The 12,491-nt window shown below is 55.0% G+C and overlaps 1 protein-coding gene across 2 annotated transcripts in view; it reads left to right on the top strand.

The window, feature by feature from the left end:
* The window catches only part of PLEKHM2 (pleckstrin homology and RUN domain containing M2), a 38,097-nt gene that overhangs the window by 16,638 nt on the left and 8,968 nt on the right, over positions 1–12,491 (top strand). Inside the window, exons 2-7 of one of the 2 annotated variants that reach the window (XM_080801042.1) lie at positions 6,190–6,296; positions 6,626–6,735; positions 7,257–7,356; positions 7,891–7,978; positions 8,796–8,982; positions 10,310–10,369. In XM_080801042.1, coding sequence (XP_080657168.1) covers positions 6,190–6,296; positions 6,626–6,735; positions 7,257–7,356; positions 7,891–7,978; positions 8,796–8,982; positions 10,310–10,369 — 652 coding nt within the window. The remainder of the gene's footprint in view (positions 1–6,189; positions 6,297–6,625; positions 6,736–7,256; positions 7,357–7,890; positions 7,979–8,795; positions 8,983–10,309; positions 10,370–12,491) is intronic. The other variant, XM_080801043.1, reaches the window with a different exon arrangement.

The raw sequence follows: 12,491 nt of genomic DNA, 5'->3' as shown, positions 1-12,491 counted from the left end.
GCATGGCGAGAGGCAGAGGCAAGCTTTCTTCTTAAAAAAGGTTGCACTGGCCTTTCTCCTTGGTCCATCTTCCAAGAAGAAGAGCTCCTGCAGAAGACACTGAGCTCATTTCCACCCCCTGGTGAAAAAGCTTAGTTCTGTGGCTTGAAAAAAAGAGACCGCACTGCTCTTTCTTGGGTTCTCCCACAGCACGTTAGATCAGAGCGTGACTTTTTTTTTTTTTTTTTTTTTTAGAGCGTGACATTTTATACACATTATTCATTCAGGGATCTTGAGCCCGGATGGAAAGACCTGGATTGAGCGTCTGGCTCTGCCACTTACTAGCTCTGTGACCTACTTTATGCAATGGCTGTGGTGATTGCACAGTGTTGGTAAAGTGGGTCATCATCAGTGGATAAAAACAGTGTAAATATCATCTGACCCTTACAGCAGCCTATAGGGAGGACACCATTGCTAAGCCCATTTCACAGATGCAGACACTGAGTTTAGAGAGGTGAAAGCACTTGCCCAGTGTCACGTGGTGAGTGAACAACGGAGCCCAAGCCCAGATCCAGGCTGTCTGACCCCAGAACCCATACTCTTACCCACTCTGTGCTTCCCGGTGTCTGTAATAAGCACTTGATAAAAGCTGATGCTAACCCTACCCGGCGTCAGCTCCAGCAGCAAGTGTCGCGCGTGATGAGGAGTCCTTGGGGAGACAGGCTGGAAACGGCTTCAGGCCGACTTAAACGTTCATTATCCTCATTCCCTACATTCTGTTGCCCCAGAGCCCTCGTTGGTGGGATGTTTGCTTCCTTCCCACTCCCCAGTTCTTTCCAAGCCTGCTGATCTTACGGGCGCAGTGAGGGGCTGCTGGCCATGGCCTCTCCGCGGTGAAGGGAGAATTCCTCTGTTGTTCCCCTTTATGTTCCCCTTTATGACCCAGCTCCCCAAGTCTGAGCTTGAGCCGTGGACACAGCTCCTGAAGTTTTGTCATTGGTTCATAGACATTCCCTTTCTCCTTCCTCCTGCTCTCAGGAACCGAACCGGGCTGCAGCACTGATTCGAGAACACCTTCTCCCCTGAGATCATGGCAAATCTTTTTTTTTTTTTTAAGATTTTATTTATTTATTTGACAGAGAGACACAGCGAGAGAGGGGACACAAGCAAGGGAAGTGGGAAAGGGAGAGGCAGGCTTCCCACTGAGCAGGGAGCCTGACTCGGGGCTCGATCCCAGGACCCCGGGATCATGCCCTGAGCCAAAGGCAGACACTTAATGACTGAGCCCCCCAGGCTGCCCCAGATCATGGCAAATCTTTATCAAGCTGCCGTGGAAAGGTGTGTAAAGAGTAGGCTTTGGCAGCCCCGCGAGCGAACCAGTGAACAGAATGGTCGTTCTCAAGAGCAGAGCACTTATTTGCCTCTGCTGTTAGGGTCAGCCAAGTGCTGTGTTACTGGTTACTGGTGACTGGTGACTAGTTCCCTAAGAATATGGGTTTGGGGCACCCGGGTGGCTCGGTCGATTGAGCGTCAGACTCTTGATTTTGGCTCAGGACATTATCTCAAGGTCCTGGGATCGAGCCCTGTGTCAGGCTCCGCACTCAGTGGGGAGTTTGCTTGAGATTCTCTTTGCCTCCCCCATTCACAGTCTCTCTCTCCCTCTCTCTCTCTCAAATAAATAAATCTTTTTTTAAGAAGATTTTTATTTATTTTTTTAAAGATTTTTAAAAATTATTTATTTGACAGAGATCACAAGTAGGCAGAGAGGCAGACAGAGAGAGAGAGAGAGGGAAGCAGGCTCCCCGCTGAGCAGAGAGCCCGAAGCGGGGCTCGATCCCAGGACCCCGAGACCATGACCTGAGCCGAAGGTAGCGGCTTAACCCACTGAACCACCCAGGCGCCCCAAGATTTTTATTTATTTATTTGAGAGAGAGCAGGAGGTGGCTGGGGGCGGAGGGAGAGGGAGAAGCAGGCTCTCCACTGAGCAGGGAGCCCAACACGAGGCTCTGTCCCCGGACCCCAGGATCATGACCTGAGCTGAAGGCAGATGCTTAGCCAACTGAGCTACACAGGCACCCCTTCAGAACGTATGGTAAGCCTTTTGCATACTTTGTATCATTCCGTCCCCCAAAATAGCACCATCCAATAGGACTTCCACAAGGAGGGAATATTCTACAGCTGCACTCTCCGGTCCAATAGCCATTGAACCACATGGGGCTATGGAACATCCGAGATGTGGCTAGTGCCACTGAAGAACTGAATTGTTAATTGTGTCTAATTTTAAGTAATTTAAATGTGACTAGTCCCATGAAGCTAGCGGCTGCTATCCTGGACAGCTCAGCTCTCTCCTATTTTACAGATGAGCAAAAATGAGAGTTTGGACAGTTGCGCGGTTGCCCAAGGCGCTCCACTCCATTGTAGCCGAACCAAGCTTTGCACCCCCACATCCTGCCCACGGCCCCCACTTCTCGCCACCGTGTTACACGCTCTTTCTGTTGTACTTTCTGCAGGAGCGGTTCGCTCGTTGGCAGACCGTTCCCTAAATCGTAGTGTACTCATATGAATGCAACCCACCTTGCAGTCAGTGTGTGAGACCCAGTGTGTGGAACTCGCCAAATGACAGAAAAGAAGACCTGCTTAAATGCAGAAAAATTCCATGTCCCTGGTTGAGGAGACTTAGTGTTGCAAAGATACTGTGTCCCCCCTCCCTCCCGCCGCCGCCCAGATCATCTCTGGACTCAGTATAATTCTACTCCAAATCCAAAAAGGAACTGTATTTAAATTTGATTCTGAAAGTTCGTGCCAGAATAGTCAAAACAGTTTTTGAAAAACAATAGTTGGGGGAGGTGGGGTGGATTTGTTCTGCCCATATCAAAATGATGAATAAAGTGAAAATAATTAAAAACCAGAGACTGCCTCAGGGACAAGCAGCAGACTGGCTAAACTAGTCTATAGGTGGCTTATGGAATCACCAGTCAGTATGGGACCATTAGTAAACGTGGAAATGAGTTCTTCATCCAGAAAGTAATAAGGCTCAATCCTGAGCTCGCGCCACATATAAAGTGAAGGTCTAAATGCAAAAAAAAAAAAGAAACCAAAAAAGTCCAAAAGCGATAGAGGGATAGAAGTACTTTGGCAGTGTTGGTCTGGGGAAGATAGGAAGCCGTCAGGGGCAAGGCTGACAGATCTGACACTACCTGAAACACAGACGTTTCTCCATGGGACAAAAAAAACACTATAAGCAAACTTTAAAGGTCATTTGACACGGGACAAGAATAATACATAGTTCAAGGCAACACACGGGATTAAATCCCCCACCAGCAAAGAGTTCTGACAGACCACCAGGAAAGAGGCAAGTAGATGGAAGACGGAACAGATTGAACCCGCAGCTCACGGGAAAAGAAACAGAGCTGGTAGGAACGGCTGAGAAGAATGTTCGGCTGGAAGGCTGGATGGCTCAGTCAGGGAAGCATCTGCCCTAGGCTCAGGTCGTTGTGATCCCAAGGTCCAGCCTGGCGTTGCGCTCACTGCTCTGCAGGAAGCCTGCTTCTCCCTCTACCGCTCCCCCTGCTCTCTATCTCTTACTAATAAATACATACATCTTAAAAAAAAAAAAAAAAAAAAAGGAATGCTCAGCTGCACTGGTGATGAGAGAAATCTAATTTAGAGTGATCAGGTTCCAGGGCGTCCGGCCGGCTCGGTGGGAGGAGCACGACACTCCTGATCTCGGGCTTGTAAGTTCCCAGCCCCGTGTTAGGCATAGAGAGTACTTAAAATAAAATCTTAAAAAAAAAAAAAAAAAAAACAATTAGGTACTGTTTTTCACCAGTTGGACTGCCAAAAATTAGACTCATTATACCAGGGTTAGCCGGCACCATGAGAGTGCAGATCGATCCAGCATTTTAAAAGGTCTGCAGGTCCGTTGTAAGCACTCACCGCACAGATATAGCCACACGGGGACCCACGGGGGTTTGCTGCGGTATCGTGCGGCATCAGAGAAGTGGAGACAGCAGCCGTTAGCTAACAGCGTCCTATTTTAGTGTGCCGTGTGGCCCGGGAAAAATGCAGTCGCTCAGTATGTAATGGTACGGAAATAGATGCTTCAGACGTTGTTAAGAAAAAGCACGTTTGGGAACAATGAGTATAGGGTGACCCGGTTTCGGTTTTTTTAAATTTTAAAGTCTGCGTATGCAGGAAGCGTGTTGGGAGGGCACACGCTCGAGCCGTTGACATTGGGGAACGGGGGGCCAGGAGGTCTTTCTACTTTACATACACTTCCATCTTGCTTGAGTTTTTATGGTGAGCAAATGTTGTTTTCAGAGTGACTGTTGTAAAGGTCTCTTGAGTCGAGAACGGTGTCTGAGCTGCAGCTCTGGCTCCCCCCGTTACTCGTAGTGAAGAGCTTAACCTCTACTGGGTTTTAACCCCCTTCTCTATTTAAACAAAACCAATGCAGTCTTAACACTCTTCCCTGTCTCTTGGGGGTTGTGGCAGTTGTGGCTACTTTTATAATTAAGAAAATGGGTGAAATTGCTTTCTTTCTTTCTTTTTTTAAAGATTTTATTTATCTGACAGAGAGACACGGCGAGAGAGGGAACACACGCAAGGGGAGTGGGAGAGGGAGAAGCAGGCTCCCCGCTGAGCAGGGAGCCCGACGCGGGGCTCGGTTTCAGGACCCTGAGATCATGACCTGAGCTGAAGGCAGGCGCTTAACAACTGAGTCACCCAGGCGTCCCCATTTTGCTTTCTTAATAAGGGAGTTCACCAGATCTTGAAATATCCTGCCAGCTCTATCATCTAAGACTCTCTGATCTCAGAACGAAGAAGAAAATGCCGGATACCCGTGTTGTCAGTACTAAAGTGAGCGAAATGACCTCCGGCCATCTCTGGGAGGGACTTGGGCCGTTTGCCTGGGCTCCTGGCTTTCTTTGGCCTCTAGGAACCCTCCTCCCACGCCTGTTTTGCCCGCCTCGCAGGAGGAGGGCAACCTGGCAGGACTGGGGTCTATCCCCGGCCAGCAGGGCTGCTGGGCTCACCCAGGGCCACGGGGAAGAGAAGCTATTTTTGTTGCGGGCCCTGAATGCTGGCCTCTCGCCAGGAGCGCATGCTTGCTGGTGTGGATGATGTGGCTCGCTGCTGCCGTCTCGACCGCGGCCTCCAGAAAACACTTGAGAACACGTCAGTCCCGTGCCAAGCTTAGACCTGAGATGAGTGTTCTTGTATGTCTGTCTCCCTTCTGGCCAGTATAAGGGCAACAGCAGACCGGAGTGTGGCTGAAACGAGGTTGGAGAGACTTGTCTCCTAGGGCCCCTGCTTTCGTAGCCTGCACTGTCCACAGAGAGCCGCCCTCTCCTTCCGCAGCCTTCGCTCCGTGCTGCGGTTCATCTCGCCTGCCGCCCCCTTCCTGTTACCTGTCCAGCCTGGAAACAGGTGTCCTTCTCGGTGTAGGGCTGGACAAGAGCCTGGCTTGGACCCCGACCCCTACCCAACCTTGTCCGTCTCCTTGGGCAAATCCAGGGTCCCACGTCAGCCCTTAGTGTGTGCGGAGGGCGCTCCAAGCAGGCGTGTTGTACGGCTCCAGAGCAGGGGACCATTTATACGGATAATACCTCGTAAATCCCTATACCCTGGGGGGTGTAGCGCGGCTCAAGGCTTGGTATCACCTGAGACCTGCACACAGATCCTGGCCACAGGCTGTCACTGTGCAAAGCAGGCACTGGCTGCCTCTGGGGGGCCTGGGCTCTGAGGCTGCAGGGTGAGCAGCTGGTGGTCACCATGGTGATGTCACTGGACTGGTTGTCTTTCTTTTGTTTTGTTTTGTTTTCTTTTTAATACTTTCTTTTTTCTTTAATTTTTTAAAAGATTTTATTTATTTATTTGACAGAGAGAGAGATCACAAGTAGGCAAAGAGGCAGGCAGGGGGTGGGGGAAGCAGGCTCCCTGCTGAGCAGAGAGCCCAGTGCGGGGCTCATCCCATGACCTGAGCTGAAGGCAGAGGCTCAACCCACTGAGCCACCCAGGCACCCCATATTTTATTTTTAAGTAATCTCTACATCCAGCATGGGGCTCGAACCTACAACCCTGAGATCAAGCGTCATGCGCTCCACGGACAGAGCTAGCCCGGCGCCCCTCGGCCGGTGGTCTTAGCTGGCTGCTGTAGCCCGCCCCTTTATCTGTGTCTCACTTCGGGCGGATTCCTTTTCCTTCCAGTTGCAGAGCTACTTTGCTGCGTGTGAAGAAGAGACCCCCGCCATCCGGAACCATGACAAGGTCCTGCAACGTCTGTGCGAGCACCTGGACCATGCTCTGCTGTACGGGTAAGGCAGAGGTGGCCTCCAGACAGACCCCAGGGCACCCCTAGGCACGGCCCGGGCCACGGGGAGCCTCTGTCTCAGCAGACAGAGATGTGCCCCACTTGGGGAGACCACAGGCTGTCTGTAGCCGACCCCGGACACGGCCCGGGGACAGGTTCAGCGGCAGCTGGGCCGCTGGCGTGAAGGCGCGGTGCCCGCCTGTGGGACCCTCGGGGAGCCCCTCGCCCTCATCCTGGAGTTCGTGCCCAACACGCAGGCCGCCGGGTCGGCGGGTGGCAGCGTCCCAGGGTGGCCCCGTTTCGGTCTGGGCAGCCCCTGCCCTGTTTCCGCAGACTACAAGACCTCTCGTCGGGCTACTGGGTGCTCGTGGTGCATTTCACCCGGAGAGAGGCCATCCGACAGATCGAGGTGCTGCAGCACGTGGCCACCAACCTGGGCCGCAGTGAGTAGTGCTGGGACGATGCCGCGGGGGCCGCGGGCTCAGCTGTGGCCTCAGGGCCAGCCCGGGAGGCGGATCCCCTGGTGCTGTCCCACGGCAGAGGGGTGTTCAGGGGCCGGCGCCCACCAGGTCACTGGAGCTTTGAGGGTGGGGGCAGGGGAGTGGGGTGCTGAGGGGAACCCGACTCCTGTCCAGTCCCAGCCCGAGCCTGGAATGGGAAGCCTGCCTTCTCTCCCTGCGCTGGGATCGCTGTGAGCCAGCAGCGTCAGTGCCCAGTCCTTAAGCTTCTCAGCCCACCTGGAGGTTGCGACCTGTGCTCTCAGTCGCAGTTCCCTGGGCCGCCACCAGCTTGGGTCTGACTAGAAAACCACAGGTTTCGGGGATCCCGGCCCTCCCGACAGGGGAGGGGGCTCGCAGAGCGCTTGGTCCCCTCAGCGACTCTCGCTGTCCTCCCTGCCGTCGCCCGGCCCAGAGAGCCGGCAGCCTGACCTTCCTCCCGGTTAACTCCTGCCCCCCGTGTGCAGGCAGGGCCTGGCTGTACCTGGCGCTCAACGAGAACTCCCTGGAGAGCTACCTGCGGCTGTTCCAGGAGAACCTGGGCCTCCTGCATAAGTACTACGTCAAGTGAGTGTCTGGAACGGTCTGTCTCTCGCAGCCCCAGAGCTCCCCTTGAACCTCGTCCCAAAGACTCTTGGCATAAGCAGACACCACGGTGTGCCACATCAGAGGCCCAGCCTGGCATGGCATTCGGCGGACACATCAGCGATGGCCGAAGGGCCCTCGGCACCTTGCCTCTGACGACCCTGCCAGGAGTACGGGCGTCCTCGCTGCTCGGCCTCTGCCCGGTCCGCTCCCCAGGCCTCAGACCTTCCTAGCGCGCTCGGCCTTGGCCGGGATCCTGCAGGAACAAAGTGTCGGGGGCAGCTGCTAAGAGCTAGACGAGCCTTGTGCCGCCGGCCCCACGTTTGAGGACAGTGGCCGGGAAGTGCTGTGCGTCTCCAGTGCCAGGAGGAGAGCGGCAAAGGGGTGGCTGAAGGCGGCCCCAAGCTGGGTGCCCTCCAGACGGTGGGGACGTCCCATGTCCAGTTTCAACACAGACAGCTTGCCGGGGAGGTCGGGGCCGAGCTGGTGACCATCGTCCTTCCTCGTGTCTTGCAGGAATGCCCTGGTCTGCAGTCACGATCACCTGACTCTCTTCCTGACCTTGGTGTCTGGGCTGGAGTTCATTCGATTTGACCTGGATCTGGTGAGACACGTGGCTCTCGCTGCCACTGGGGGGCGGCAGGCTGGGCGGGCTGGACATGTAGTCCGACCCTCCTGGGCCGTCTCGGGGAGCCTGTTGGGTGTGATGGAGCCTGAGCAGCACCTTGTTAGTTCAGGGTCAGAACAGCGGAACGGGATGGAAGGGGGTGATCCTCTCTCGGCTTCCCTAAGCCAGAGGGCCTAGTTCAGGCGACTCCTTCCTGCCCCTGTCCGAACCAGGCTACAAGCCACACAGTCTAGAGTATTTAGGGCTAGTGGACCCTCCTTCGTGTTTAGGACGTGAGTGTTTAGAAAGACAAGGCACATTCATCCTGGTGCCTCTTAGGATCTTACAAGGGCCCTCAGCTCCTTGCTCCCTGGCCTCCCGCACTGTCACGCCCTAGAAAACCAGGATGCGGGCCCCAAAAGGGCTAAGGAGGGTCCAGAATGTCTCTCAAACTTGGGCTCGTCAGCACCCAGCTGCCCCGTCCTAGTCCAGTCACCTTCCCGGGTCCCTACGCCAGCAGCACAGACCATCTACCAGCAGGTAGTCGGAACTGGAAAAAATGAGCCACTCCTGTGGCCGAAGAGGTCAAAGGGGGGCTTGGCAGGCAGAGATGGGATCTGCCCTCTGTCTGTCTCGAACCCAGAGCTTTGAGAGCCACAGCCATTCACATGACTGCTTTTAGCAGCTTCTTTCCAAATTCTGTGCCTTTAGCCCACTGATTGCCCAAAGGAGAGCTGGCAGGGGAGGCCGGATGGAGGCAGGTCTCCTCCCGGGCCTCCCACAGCCGAGCCTGCTCTCTGCTCTCTCATTTTAGGACGCCCCATACCTAGACTTGGCCCCCTACATGCCCGACTACTACAAACCGCAGTACCTGCTAGACTTCGAAGACCGCCTCCCCAGCTCCGTGCAAGGCTCGGACAGCCTGTCCCTCAACTCCTTCAACTCCGTCACCTCCACCAACCTGGAGTGGGATGACAGCGCCATTGCCCCATCCAGTGAGGGTAAGCGCCCCGCAGCTGGGGTCCTGCCTCTGCTGTGGCCCGGGTGGTGAGGCCACTCACGCCTGGCTGGGTGACGTCTGTCTGGGCTCGTTGTGGTCTGACCGGGGCGTTTGGAAGTTCACCGGGGCCGACCATTTCCCAGGTCTCCGTTCATTTCTTCAGCATCTCCGTGGTGGGTAAAACACAGATTCTGGGGACAAAAAGCCAAAACGAGATCCTACGAATGTTAGACCCTTTTCCAGAAGGCTAGGGCCCTAGACCCGGGGCAGGGGTGGGCGGAGGGTTTTCGAAGTGATGAGGGAGTAGCTGCGAGACCAGGAAACTCTTCCTGCCGCTGTAGGGGTGAGTGCCGCCTGCCTGGGCAGCTCGTCCTACTCTGATTCTAGGCAGAAAGAGGCTGAGCAGCTCCTGGAGGGAGAAGAGAGGGCCGGCTGGGTCCGGAGAGGAGGGGAGACCTGCCCCCTGTTCTTAGGAGCCCGTCCGGTTTCTGGACTTCTGCACTTGCTGCTCTGTTAGCGGGATTGTTCCCACCAAGACTGGAAAAGGTCGTCGTCACGTCTGTAGGCCACTTTGTTGTTGGGATCCAACAGCTGATTAGAACAGCCTGGTTTCTTTCAAACCTTAGGCTTCTGTGTTCGTGTATAAAACTGGCCGTTTCTCCACCTTCATGCATCCCCCATGGGAAAGGAGAGCTCTTCGTTTACTGTACCCGGCTTCACCTCCACGGAAGGGGACCCCAAGCACAAGTGCGGCCCCCGGGGTTCCCTGGAAGTGCATTAGCATTGAGACCTTGGCCTTCTCTTTCTTTGCATCTGCTTGTGCCAAGGGCTCCTGAGGGCGGTTACTTCCAGCCTTGTTAGCAAGACTCGAATTGCTGCTTGTACAAGCGGAAGGCGGCAGCTCAGCCTCCTTGGCTTGGGCGTATGGGCTGCCTCCGAGAAGTCCGGGGCCCGGGCCCTGAGAGGGCAGCCAGGCCGCCTGCAGGCGGAGGTGTCCCCTCGAGCCCCCCCACCTCTGATGCTGGGTTCAGAGGCAAGGAAGGCGAGGGATGGAAAAGGCTGGTACAGGGTGCCCACATTCTTCTCAGCCAGAACCAGGTCCTGGGGTTGGAAAGGGTTGCCCCCGAGGTTGTTCCCAGCTGGCTCGAGGTTCCCGGGCCAGTGTGGGAGCTGAGAAGCATCGTAGGCTTCCCAGGCTGTTAGAGAAAATGCAGAAAGTTTAACTTTTCCTCTTGTTTTCTCCCCATGTCTCCCACCCTGCCGTCCCCGCCCTCCCTGTCCTTCCACTACCTGTTTCTAATCTTCAGTTTTATCCCTCGTTTTTATAGATTATGATTTTGGAGATGTGTTTCCAGCAGTGCCGTCTGTACCCAGCACAGACTGGGAAGGTGGGACAGAGTCCGCTGTTACCCTCTTCTCCTGTTTTGCTGTGTTTCCATGCCAAGCTTGCTGCATGATTCGAAATCAGCTCGTTATTTATAATAATAATAATGTCAGTGATTATAATAAAGCCAAGTTTGGTGTTCTAAGAGATGGAATTCTGCAGTAGGAGAACTTGACCTCTAGATCCAGGCAAACCCCCTTCTCCTAGTGCAGGACTTCTGCCTTTGTGCAGTGGCCGCATAGAGTCACCAAGTGACTGCGTTTCAGGGACACGTGGCTCACCCTTCCCAATTCCAATGCCAGTGGAAGCACCAGGATGTGCGCAGGGAACCACCGGCTCACGGGGTGCTAGTGGCCTGGCCCAGCGAGGGGAGGCTTGTCCTGGAAAGTGTGGGTTGAACCTGTGGATCGTGAGCTCCTTTAGGTCAGATGTGCTCTTGTGTCAGAAGCGTCAAGAAGTAAAGGCAGAGGGCTCGGTTCCTGCAGTCTAGTCTTGGCTTCCTCTCCGGTGTGTATCGTGGAAAGAGCTGGAGGGCCCGATGGGCAAAATGGCCCAGACAGAGCTGAAACCTCCTATGGGGAGATTCTCTTTGAGGTTTTCAGGCAGGTTTCAATAAAATCCGTCCGCCCTCCTACCTGTCCACTAGGTGGCAGCCGTGCCTGGACATTCTCCTGCCCATGATGCCACTTCTGGGCTTCTGGAAACCCATGGGGCTCTTCCTCATGTTCCCATGATGACTCAAAGCACAGGGCATGTTTTGGAGACGGTTACTGCTTCCTCCCTAGATCTGAGGCCATAAGCCCACACCCCCTCATTAAAGAGCCTCCTGCCCTGTGGGTGGCTGGGCCAGGTGGGGGTGGGGCGGGCAGCCCCGGAGGAAGGAGGTGCTGACTGCTCATCCGGCCAGAGGCAAAGGTGCCCTTTCCGCTGCTCTGGAGCACCAGCCCCCTTCGTTATTAGCGCCATGATCTCTGAGTAATGGATGACAGGTGATCTTTTTCCGACTAGTGTATGAAATAGCTTAGTTGCGGGGAAATAAGACAGGGCATTGGGGAAAATTATGTCATCTGGCCAAGAGAGTAGCACTCAAGAGTGCCACAGGTTAGTTAAGATGAGCTCAAAATCCAGAATTCCATCGTAACCTCATTTATCCTCTGAACCTCTCTTCTTGCAGTGCACATGCTGGGCATTGATTTTTCTCCCCCTCTGATTCTAACCACTAACCCCCTTGTGACCCAGCTCCTCACTGCCCTCTGCAGTCACCTGTCGGGCAGGGCCTGACCTCCCTCCGCAGCCCTTGGGAGCTCCCGGTGGCCTGAGAACTAACAGCTCGGGTGGCGCTGCTTGCTCGGGCTGGGCTGGGCTGGGCTGGGCTGGGCTGGGGCTGGGTGCCCGGACAGGGTGAGCTTCGTCCCACCCGGGATCTCCTGCTTTCCTGAGTTCCCGAGCCTGTTCAGGCAGCTCCCCTGGGGAAACTCAGTCGTCTTCCCCCTGGAGGAAAGCAGGATTTGGGGGCAGCTCCAAAGCCGGGGCCCTGGGGTCGGGGCTGAGGCGGCCTTCCGTGGTCCTTGGCTCGTTGCAGAGCTGACAGGCCAGCAGCCTGGACGGCCACCACGTCCCGGGGCTGCTCACGCACTTCTCAGCGCTCCTTCTGGATCTCTAGGGGCTGGAACGAGAACATACGGCTTCGCAGGACCCTTCTTTGAGGCAGAAGGGCAAGGTTTTCTACCTCTGAGAACTAAGGCTCTGGGGGACCAGGACGTCTGAAGGAAGTTTTACGTGTTGCTAGTGTATTTCTGGCAGGGCTGGTAATCGCCTTTGGCCCCTACCTTTGTCCTTATGTTAAAAGACACTGTACTTAAAAAAAAAAGGATGGTGTGCTGTATCAGCAGACAGTTGCCCGGTGGTTTCCAGGACCCATGAGGAAGTGGCCGGCAGGTTGGGCTCTTCCAGATGAGACATGTTTGCCATGTCTCCTCTGGGCAGATAATGGCCCACACGATGTGTGTACACTGGCAAATGGGGCATGAGCATCCTGTGCCCCATGCCATTAACCTTCATCCGACCCCTTCCCATAGCTGGGCCTCAGTTCTCTGCTGGGCCGGCTCCCATCTGCCACCAGATAA

The sequence above is a fragment of the Martes martes genome (assembly GCF_963455335.1).
Source record: "Martes martes genome assembly, chromosome: 4".
NCBI classification, from domain to species: Eukaryota; Metazoa; Chordata; class Mammalia; order Carnivora; family Mustelidae; genus Martes; species Martes martes.
The sequence above is the reverse complement of the archived record's forward strand: the minus strand, read 5'-3'. Positions and strand labels throughout refer to the sequence as shown.